Raw genomic sequence first — 12,086 nt, forward strand, 5'->3', positions numbered from 1 at the left:
ATTGGCCATATACAGGGTGTGTATAGGGTATTTATTGGCCATATACGGGGTGTGTATAGGGTATTTATTGGCCATATACAGGGTGTGTATAGGGTATTTACTGGCCATGTACAGGGTGTGTATAGGGAATTTATTGGCCATGTACAGGGTATTTATTGGCCATGTACAGGGTGTGTATATGGCATTTATTGGCCATGTACAGGGTGTGTATAGGGTATTTATTGGCCATGTACAGGGTGTGTATAGGTTATTTACTGGCCATATACAGTGTGACATCGGCGGCCGTGCCCGCCGATGCCCCTTCAGTGGCGGTGCCCGCCGCAGCGTTCCCTCACCTGCGCGCTCCTGTCCACGCGCACTTCCGCTCTGCCCTCCGCCCTGCTGCGGGTACCCGCGCCGGCCTTAGGTCGCGGGCGCGCGTTCCCCCGCTCTCTTCCGCTAGTGGGGGGCGTCGCTGAGGGGCGGGGCTGCAGGACGTACTTCCTGGCTCAGGATATATCAGGCGTCCTCCCTATATGGAGGGTGCCTGGTGATTGTGTGGCTACCCTGCACTCTCCGGCCGCATATCTGCTCTAGAGTAACCCTGCCTGCCCTTTTGTCTAGGGCTATTTCCCTCTGCGTGCCTTGTGTCCTGCCCTGTTCCCCTCGGCTAGCCTTGTGTCCTGCTCCGCTCCCTTCTGCCTGTCTCTTCCTTGTCCCTTCCGCTCCGACTCTCCCTCCTGTGGTCTTCTGCCTAGTGCCCTCCGTTATCCCGTCCTGGTACTCTGGTTCCCATCCTGCCTTGTCCTTCGAGCCGTCCCTCTTGGTACTGGCTGTCGTGGTTCTGCCCCCTGCGGTCCTGCCCCTAACGATCCCTGTATAGGGGTCGGTCTTCACCTGGTGTGCTCGGCCCAGGGGCTCCAGATCCACGACCCAGAGGGTCCACTCTCGGACGTATTTAGCCAGAAACGTCACAGTATCACCAGGCCATGTATCCCGCCGGTGCCGCGGCCGCTACACAGAAGGAACTGCTTTTCCTACGAGAAAATCAGACCCGGATAATGTCCTTCATGAAGTCAATGGACACCCGGCTATCCGCCCTGCAGACCTCAGACCCCGGGCACGCCCCCCTCCTGGCCAGCCTCCAGCAGGAGCTCGCGCAGCAGCGCGACGCTCAATCCCACATCTTAGGTTACATGGCGTCCGTGGATAATCGATTGCTTGCCCTGCAATCCTCTGCGGCCGCTCCAACTCCCTTCCGGGACGTAGTTTCAGCCCCGTCTCCCCGTCTGGGTAAACCCCCCAGGTATAGCGGAGACCCTAAGTTATGTCGGGGTTTTCTGAATCAGTGCAGACTGCACTTTGAGCTGGCACCCCTGCAGTATCCTACTGACCGCGCCAAGGTGGCGTTCATTGTGTCCCATCTCGAGGGTGAGGCCCTGTCCCGGGTGAATCCGTTGTGGGAGAGGGATGACCCCGTAGTGTCCAGCATCCAGAATTTCTTGGAAACCTTTCGCAAGGTATTCGATGAACCGGGTCGCTTAGCGTCCACTACGGAGGCACTTTTTAACCTCCGCCAGGGTTCCCTTACCGTGGGGCAGTACGCCATCCGCTTTCGGACCCTGTCTTCAGAGCTGGGATGGAACAATGAGGCTCTTGTGGGAGCCTTTTGGAGAGGCCTCTCCAGTAAGATCAAGGATGAGCTTGCCGGGCGAGACACTCCCACCACCCTGGAGGATCTCATTTCTCTGGCCACTCGTATTGATCTGCGGTTTCAGGAACGCGCTCGAGAGGCGGCCAGGGAGAGAAGGCCCTTTAGGCTGTACCAGGCTCCTGCCCCTCATTTCCCTGCATCTCCTGTTAGCACCGCTCCTGAGCCCATGCAGATTGATCGTGTCAGACTGTCCGAGCAGCGGCGCAGGGAGAGGATGACCAATGGACTCTGCCTGTACTGCGGAGGGGCCAACCATTTTGTGCGCTCTTGTCCAGAGAGGCCAGAGAGACCGGGAAATGCCTCCACCTAGGTCAGGTAAGAGAGGACCCCCTAGGTGATCATGATTCCTCTCTCCCCCTTACCCTTTCAGCTTTGATAATTGCAGGTCGGGAGCGTGGATCTGTGGAGGCGTATGTGGACTCGGGTGCAGCTGGTAATTTCATCCGCCAGGAGGAGGTTGATAGACTCCGGATCCCGGTAAATGTACTGAGGAACCCTCGTGCAATTTCCTCCGTCGATGGTAAACCTCTACCCGGATTCATCACCACGGTTACCGTCGAAGTAGATTTTCAAATCGGAGCACTCCACCTCGAGAGAATAGCCTATTATGTCCTGCCGCAATTAGCCCATGCTGTTCTTCTTGGGTTACCACAAAAATTTGGCCTACCTGCAATCCGCCCAGAGACTCAACTCCAGACAAGCCAGGTGGGCCCTGTATTTTTCCCGTTTTGAGTTTAAGCTCCACTTCCGGCCCGGCAGTAAGAACATCAAGGCTGATGCACTTTCCAGGTCCTTGCAGTCACCTGAGAAGGAGGAGGATCCATCATATATTATCAAGCCGGCTAAAGTTATCTCCGTGGCTCCTGTAAGATTCTCTACTCTTCCGCCAGGCAAGACCTTCATCCCTCAGAACAGGCGTCTGGAGGTGCTGCGCTGGGGGCATTCCTCCAAGGTTGCTGGGCACGTTGGGATCAAGAAGACCCTTTTGCTTCTCTCCCGGTATTACTGGTGGCCCTCCCTCCACCAAGACGTAAGGGACTTTGTAGCCTCCTGCATGACCTGTGCTCAGAACAAGGTTCCGAGGACTCTGCCCTCCGGTCTCCTTCACCCGTTGCCTGTGCCAGAGGCTCCTTGGCAGCAAATCGCAATGGATTTCGTGACTGATCTGCCTCGCTCTGCTGGATGTACTACCATCTTAGTCGTCGCAGACCGCTTCTCCAAGATGGCCCACTTCATTCCCTTGTCCGGACTGCCATCAGCTCCGAAGTTGGCCGAGATCTTTATCCACCAGATCTTCAGACTGCATGGTCTTCCTCAACGAATTGTGACTGATCGGGGGGTCCAATTTACCTCCCGATTCTGGAGGGCTCTCTGTCGGGTTCTGGGCACATCTCTCGATTTCTCCTCAGCGTACCATCCGCAAACCAATGGCCAAGTGGAACGAATTAATCAAATTTTGACTACCTACTTACGCCACTTTTCCAACGCCCATCAGGATAATTGGGTTTCTCTCCTACCTTGGGCAGAATTTGCTCATAATAATCATCCCAGCGAATCAACCGCCAAGTCGCCGTTCTTTGTAGTAACTGGGCAAAATCCTGGTGTTCCGCTGCCCTTTTCCGCATCGTCTGGAGTTCCTGCAGCAGATACTCTCGCCAAGGAATTTTCGCAAATCTGGAGGGAGACCAGGGAGGCGCTCGAGGAAGCCAGCATCCGAATTAAGAGACACGCAGACAAGAGACGAAGGGATCTACCCCCGTACCATCCCGGGGACAAAGTCTGGCTTTCGACCAAACATATCCACCTAAAAGTCCCTGCTTACAAGTTAAGTCCTCGATACATCGGGCCTTTTGAAGTACTTGGGCGCATTAATGAGGTAGCCTACAAATTGAGGTTGCCGACATCACTCCGAGTCCCTAACGCCTTCCATGTCTCGCTCCTTAAACCTGTAGTTCTGAATCGGTTACAACCAACTTCCATTTCCCCTCCTTCACCAATTGGTTCGGACGATGTCTTTGAAGTAAAGGACATTTTGGTCATGAAAAGGGTCAAGGGAAAGACTCTTTTTCGTATCGACTGGAAGGGTTTTGGTCCCGAAGAGAGGTCCTGGGAGCCTCGAGAGAATGTCGATGCCCCCCTTATCATGAAAAGATTTCTGGCCAACCTCAGAAGGGGAGGACATAAGGGGGGGGGTACTGTGACATCGGCGGCCGTGCCCGCCGATGCCCCTTCAGCTGCGGTGCCCGCCGCAGCGTTCCCTCACCTGCGCGCTCCTGTCCACGCGCACTTCCGCTCTGCCCTCCGCCCTGCTGCGGGTACCCGCGCCGGCCTTAGGTCGCGGGCGCGCGTTCCCCCGCTCTCTTCCGCTAGTGGGGGGCGTCGCTGAGGGGCGGGGCTGCAGGACGTACTTCCTGGCTCAGGATATATCAGGCGTCCTCCCTATATGGAGGGCGCCTGGTGATTGTGTGGCTACCCTGCACTCTCCGGCCGCATATCTGCTCTAGAGTAACCCTGCCTGCCCTTTTGTCTAGGGCTATTTCCCTCTGCGTGCCTTGTGTCCTGCCCTGTTCCCCTCGGCTAGCCTTGTGTCCTGCTCCGCTCCCTTCTGCCTGTCTCTTCCTTGTCCCTTCCGCTCCGACTCTCCCTCCTGTGGTCTTCTGCCTAGTGCCCTCCGTTATCCCGTCCTGGTACTCTGGTTCCCGTCCTGCCTTGTCCTTCGAGCCGTCCCTCTTGGTACCGGCTGTCGCGGTTCTGCCCCCTGCGGTCCTGCCCCTAACGATCCCTGTATAGGGGTCGGTCTTCACCTGGTGTACTCGGCCCAGGGGCTCCAGATCCACGACCCAGAGGGTCCACTCTCGGACGTATTTAGCGAGAAACGTCACATACAGGGTGTGTATAGGGCATTTATTGGCCATATACAGGGTGTGTATAGGGTATTTATTGGCCATATACAGGGTGTATATAGGGCATTTATTGGCCATATACAGGGTGTATATAGGGCATTTATTGGCCATATACAGGGTGTGTATAGTGTATTTATTGGCCATGTACAGGGTGTGTATAGGGCATTTATTGGCCATGTACAGGGTGTGTATAGTGTATTTATTGGCCATGTACAGGGTGTGTATAGGGCATTTATTGGCCATGTACAGGGTGTGTATAGGGCATTTATTGGCCATGTACAGGGTGTGTATAGGGTATTTATTGGCCATATACAGGGTGTGTATAGTGTATTTATTGGTCATATAAAGGGTGTGTATAGGGTATTTATTGGCCATATACAGGGTGTGTATAGTGTATTTATTGGCCATGTACAGGGTGTGTATAGTGTATTTATTGGTCATATACAGGGTGTGTATAGGGCATTTATTGGCCATGTACAGGGTGTGTATAGGGTATTTATTGGCCATGTACAGGGTGTGTATAGGGCATTTATTGGTCATATACAGGGTGTATATAGGGCATTTACTGGCCATGTACAGAGTGTGTATAGGGCATTTATTGGTCATATACAGGGTGTATATAGGGCATTTATTGGCCATATTCATGGTGTATATAGGGCATTTATTGGCCATATACAGGGTGTATATAGGGCATTTATTGGCCATATACAGGGTGTATATAGGGCATTTATTGGTCATATACAGGGTGTATATAGGGCATTTATTGGCCATATACAGGGTGTATATAGGGCATTTATTGGTCATATACAGGGTGTATATAGGGCATTTATTGGCCATATACAGGGTGTGTATAGGGCATTTATTGGTCATATACAGGGTGTATATAGGGCATTTATTGGCCATATACAGGGTGTGTATAGGGCATTTATTGGCCATATACAGGGTGTTTATAGGGCATTTATTGGCCATATACAGGGTGTGTATAGGGCATTTATTGGCCATATACAGGGTGTTTATAGGGCATTTATTGGCCATATACAGGTAGTATATAGGGCATTTATTGGCTATATACAGGGTGTGTATAGGGCATTTATTGGCCATATACAGGGTGTGTATAGGGCATTTATTGGCCATATACAGGGTGTGTATAGGGCATTTATTGGTCATATACAGGGTGTATATAGGGCATTTATTGGTCATATACAGGGTGTGTATAGGGCATTTATTGGTCATAGACAGGGTGTGTATAGGGCATTTATTGGCCATACACAGGGTGTGTATAGGGCATTTATTGGCCATATACAGGGTGTGTGTATAGGGCATTTATTGGCCATATACAGGGTGTGTGTATAGGGCATTTATTGGCCATATACAGGGTGTATATAGGGCATTTATTGGTCATATACAGGGTGTATATAGGGCATTTATTGGTCATATACAGGGTGTATATAGGGCATTTATTGGCCATATACAGGGTGTGTATAGGGCATTTATTGGCCATATACAGGGTGTATATAGGGCATTTATTGGCCATATACAGGGTGTATATAGGTTATTTATTGGCCCTATACAGGGTGTGTGTATAGGGCATTTATTGGCCATATACAGGGTGTATATAGGGCATTTATTGGTCATATACAGGTTGTATATAGGGCATTCATTGGTCATAAACAGGGTGTGTATAGGGCATTTACTGGCCATGTACAGGGTGTGTATAGGGTATTTATTGGTCATATACAGGGTGTATATAGGGCATTTATTGGTCATATACAGGGTGTATATAGGGCATTTATTGGTCATATACAGGGTGTGTATAGGGCATTTATTGGCCATGTACAGGGTGTATATAGGGTATTTATTGGTCATATACAGGGTGTATATAGGGTATTTATTGGTCATATACAGGGTGTGTATATAGGGCATTTATTGGCTATGTACAGGGTGTATATAGGGTATTTATTGGCCATGTACAGGGTGTATATAGGGTATTTATTGACCATGTACAGGGTGTGTATAGGGCATTTATTGGTCATATACAGGGTGTATATAGGGCATTTATTGGCCATGTACAGGGTGTGTATAGGGCATTTATTGGCCATATACAGGGTGTGTATAGGGCATTTATTGGTCATATACAGGGTGTGTATAGGGCATTTATTGGTCATATACAGGGTGTGTATAGGGCATTTATTGGCCATGTACAGGGTGTATATAGGTTATTTATTGACCATGTACAGGGTGTGTATAGGGCATTTATTGGTCATATACAGGGTGTATATAGGTTATTTATTGGCCATGTACAGGGTGTATATAGGGCATTTATTGGTCATATACAGGGTGTATATAGGGCATTTATTGGCCATGTACAGGGTGTGTATAGGGCATTTATTGGCCATGTACAGGGTGTGTATAGGGCATTTATTGGCCATATACAGGGTGTGTATAGGGCATTTATTGGTCATATACAGGGTGTGTATAGGGCATTTATTGGTCATATACAGGGTGTGTATAGGGCATTTATTGGCCATGTACAGGGTGTATATAGGTTATTTATTGACCATGTACAGGGTGTGTATAGGTTATTTACTGGCCATATACAGGGTGTATATAGAGTATTTATTGGTCATATACAGGGTGTATATAGGGCATTTATTGGTCATATACAGGGTGTGTATAGGGCATTTATTGGTCATATACAGGGTGTGTATAGGGCATTTATTGGCCATGTACAGGGTGTATATAGGTTATTTATTGACCATGTACAGGGTGTGTATAGGGCATTTATTGGTCATATACAGGGTGTATATAGGTTATTTATTGGCCATGTACAGGGTGTATATAGGTTATTTATTGACCATGTACAGGGTGTGTATAGGGCATTTATTGGTCATATACAGGGTGTATATAGGTTATTTATTGGTCATATACAGGGTGTATATAGGGCATTTATTGGTAATATACAGGGTGTGTACAGGGCATTTATTGGCCATGTACAGGGTGTATATAGGGTATTTATTGGTCATATACAGGGTGTGTATATAGGGCATTTATTGGCCATGTACAGGGTGTATATAGGTTATTTATTGACCATGTACAGGGTGTGTATAGGGCATTTATTGGTCATATACAGGGTGTATATAGGTTATTTATTGACCATGTACAGGGTGTGTATAGGGCATTTATTGGTCATATACAGGGTGTATATAGGTTATTTATTGGTCATATACAGGGTGTATATAGGGCATTTATTGGTAATATACAGGGTGTGTATAGAGCATTTATTGGCCATGTACAGGGTGTATATAGGGTATTTATTGGTCATATACAGGGTGTGTATATAGGGCATTTATTGGCCATATACAGGGTGTGTATAGGGTATTTATTGGCCATGTACAGGGTGTATATAGGTTATTTATTGGCCATGTACAGGGTGTATATAGGGTATTTATTGGCCATATACAGGGTGTATATAGGGCATTTATTGGTCATATACAGGGTGTGTATAGGTTATTTATTGGCCATGTACAGGGTGTGTATAGGGCATTTATTGGTCATGTACAGGGTGTATATAGGGTATTTATTGGCCATGTACAGGGTGTGTATAGGGCATTTATTGGTCATGTACAGGGTGTATATAGGGCATTTATTGGTCATATACAGGGTGTGTATAGGTTATTTATTGGCCATGTACAGGGTGTGTATAGGGCATTTATTGGTCATATACAGGGTGTATATAGGGTATTTATTGGCCATGTACAGGGTGTGTATAGGGCATTTATTGGTCATGTACAGGGTGTATATAGGGTATTTATTGGCCATATACAGGGTGTATATAGGTTATTTATTGGCCATGTACAGGGTGTGTATAGGGCATTTATTGGCCATATACAGGGTGTGTATAGGGTATTTATTGGCCATATACAGGGTGTATATAGGGCATTTATTGGTCATATACAGGGTGTGTATAGGTTATTTATTGGCCATGTACAGGGTGTGTATAGGGCATTTATTGGTCATGTACAGGGTGTATATAGGGTATTTATTGGCCATGTACAGGGTGTGTATAGGGCATTTATTGGTCATGTACAGGGTGTATATAGGGCATTTATTGGTCATATACAGGGTGTGTATAGGGTATTTACTGGCCATGTACAGGGTGTGTATAGGGCATTTATTGGCCATATACAGGGTGTGTATAGGGTATTTATTGGTCATGTACAGGGTGTGTATAGGGCATTTATTGGTCATGTACAGGGTGTATATAGGGTATTTATTGGTCATGTACAGGGTGTATATAGGGTATTTATTGGCCATATACAGGGTGTATATAGGTTATTTATTGGCCATGTACAGGGTGTGTATAGGGCATTTATTGGCCATATACAGGGTGTGTATAGGGTATTTATTGGCCATATACAGGGTGTATATAGGGCATTTATTGGTCATATACAGGGTGTGTATAGGTTATTTATTGGCCATATACAGGGTGTGTATATGGCATTTATTGGTCATGTACAGGGTGTATATAGGGTATTTATTGGCCATGTACAGGGTGTGTATAGGGCATTTATTGGCCATGTACAGGGTGTATATAGGGTATTTATTGGCCATGTACAGGGTGTTTATAGGGTATTTACTGGCCATGTACAGGGTGTGTATAGGGTGGGTATAGGGTGTATACAGGGTAGTTACATGGCACCTTATGCATTGTGCACAGAGAATGACGACGTCGCCGCCCACCAGTACCAGACACTGCAGACAGCGCCGCACTGGCAGATTCCCCCCGGGGAGGAGAGGACGCCGCCGGGACCCCACACACCTGAATGTCCAGCACGGAGGGTCTGAGAGGCGCTGGCCCCGCCTCCTGCTCCGCCTCCTCCCTGTGACTTTCATCTTCCCCGCAGCCTCCGCCTCCCTCCTCCTCTCCCTCCTGACCCTCAGCCTCGTCCTGTCCGGTCTCCTCTGCTCGGGAGTCCTCCATGTTCAGTGAGCAGCTGCAGGTGACCGCATCCCCGCCGCTGACGTCACTGCCCTGTGCTCCCTGACATGCCTGTCACCAGTCGGCGCTGCGCTCGTCACTATGGTAACATGTCGGCGCAGGCTCAGTTCTGTGCGGGGTGAGACCGGTGAGGGCTGCGGGCGCTCCGGCGTTACTGCGGGGCACATGGAGACCATGGAGGACCGCTGCCTGTAAAGCGGACGCCTGGCAGTGAGGCAGGTTAACCCTTCCAGGAGCAGTGGATATTTTCACTGTTATTGCCCCAGTGCCTTACAGAAGTCACAGGAGCCTGTCAGTAGGATGGTTCCTCGGAAGCCTGTATATGGCATGTAGGTCATAGGAAGCTGAATGAAATGTTACCCTGCTCTCTGCAATCAGATATCTTAGGGGCTTTCACACTGCATTTTTGTCCGCGCTCAGTGGTCCCGTCGAGGATGCACCGATGGGGGCCATGGACTGTAATGGTGCAAACAGTCAACGTTCATCATCTTTGGCCATGTACGCCGCCTGGAGATGGACACCCAGATGCAAAAGTCTATGGGTGTCTGTCTCCAGTAGGTGTACACGCAGGGTCAGCACACATCGTCCTCCGTACAGTATTATGGGTACCATATAAGTCCTTTATACAGTATAATGGGCACCAAATAGGCCTCCATGCAGTATTATGGGCACCACATAGTCTTCCATACTGTATTACGGGCACCACATAGTCCTCCGTACAATATTATGGTCACCACATAGTGCTCCATACACTACGTGCCCCATATATTGCTCCATACCGTATATTGGCCCCATATAATTCTCCATACAGAATAATGGGCCCCATATATTGCTCTATACAGTATAATGCTCCATAAACTATAATGTTGTGTTATGTGTAATGGCTGATCTCTGATCTCAGTGCAGAGCTGCTTGTATAACTGGCACAGTACAGCTGAACTGAGATTTGTCTCATTACAAAGACATCTGCAGCAGCACCACTTCTCTCCTACTATCAGCTTGGCTGCAGAGCTGCGCTTGACTACAACTAACACTTCTTAGCTTTCATCTTACACAGCCTGTGTATGGGGGTGAGTAGTAATCTTGAGCTAAAGGCAAAAACGTGGAGATTCAGGCAGCACAGCCATTGAAATTAACCTTTTATTCACCCATGCATCATTTCAGCTCCAGTGAGCTCTTCTTCATCGAAACAATGTGTGAACAGTCATTAATTTCATCATCGTGTCATTAAGCAGAAAAAAAGCATCAAGCACAGCGATCAATCATATCAACGTTGTGTGTTAGATATCACTTCCATAAATATTGTGCAAACAATGCCTGTGTCATTGTGACAATATGTGAAAAGGATATAGTGATCCAACAAACATGTAATTCACAAGTGCTCACACCCACTAGTGACTCCATTCATAGAAAGACACATCACATGGCCACTAAATCCCTGCACACTGAATATTCATGGTGTCCACAGTACAGTTATCTATCATTCATAAAAGAAATGGGTAAAGAAGGCCAAGTGTCAACACTGCGGGATATTTCCTTCCCATCATATCAATAGTGTATGCAAAAAAAAAACAACAAAAAAAAAGATTCTTCGGCAAACATTTTGGAGGAGGGTGTAAGTGGGGTTACAGCCTATAATTAATGTCTGCCCCTACATAATGCTTACATAATGAGAATATAGCATAGAGGGCAGTCACCCTATGTGTCAGATGATGCTCACAGCAAGATATCGGATTAAAGGGAATCTGTTACCCCCGGGGACACTTTTCAGCTATTACTATGGGCATACAGGTAACAGAAATGTCAATCTAGTCTTACTTGTATGCCTCATAGTTTATGTGTAGATGGGGAGAAATAGACTTTTATTTCATTATGCTAATGATTTCTTCGCTGTTCCTATGCGTGCGGTGCCTGGAGGAAATCCCTGCCTCCTCTCCTCATCACCCCTGTGACATGCAGTTGTGGCTCCGGAATTCCGTGCATGCTTCCTGCACTCGCGCGACAATCTGTACCTCTTTCTTCTCTCGATGGTCCGTGTATTCAGCGTTCCTGTGCACCGGCGCCAGCGTGCAAGAACCAGACCATATAAGGAAGGAAGAGGTACACACTGTTGAGGAAGTTCAGGGCGTGGGATTCAAGAACCACAACTGCACTTCACAGGTCAGTGTGACGCTGAAGGGAGGGGGTGATAGTATAATGAAGGGCGGAGGAAGGGATTTCTTCCAAGCAGCGCACACCCCGGAGCCTGGAAGAAATCATTAACATAATGAGATAAAAGTCTATTTCTCCACATCTAGACAGAAATGTTAACCTAGTCTTACCTGTATGCCTCATAGTTTCTATTACCTGTATGCCCATAGTAATAGCTGAAAAGTGTCCCAGGGGGTGACAGATTCCCTTTTAGAGCAATCTATATGTTGCGGTGAACATACTCAATAAATAGGGAATAAGTAGCACAATGTGGCCACTAGGGGGTGTTACTGATAAGGCC

At 47.9% G+C, this 12,086-nt stretch overlaps 1 protein-coding gene across 1 annotated transcript in view; it reads right to left on the reverse strand.

The window, feature by feature from the left end:
* Positions 1 to 9,640, reverse strand: part of UBXN2B (UBX domain protein 2B) — a 69,406-nt gene extending 59,766 nt beyond the window's left edge. The window contains exon 1 of the mRNA XM_073583959.1: positions 9,416 to 9,640. Coding sequence (XP_073440060.1) covers positions 9,416 to 9,577 — 162 coding nt within the window. The 5' untranslated portion in view covers positions 9,578 to 9,640. The remainder of the gene's footprint in view (positions 1 to 9,415) is intronic.
* Between the last annotated feature and the right edge of the window lie 2,446 nt (positions 9,641 to 12,086).

This window comes from Dendrobates tinctorius, unplaced genomic scaffold (assembly GCF_039654945.1).
Source record: "Dendrobates tinctorius isolate UK_male_01 unplaced genomic scaffold, ASM3965494v1 ptg000082l, whole genome shotgun sequence".
Taxonomy (NCBI): domain Eukaryota; kingdom Metazoa; phylum Chordata; class Amphibia; order Anura; family Dendrobatidae; genus Dendrobates; species Dendrobates tinctorius.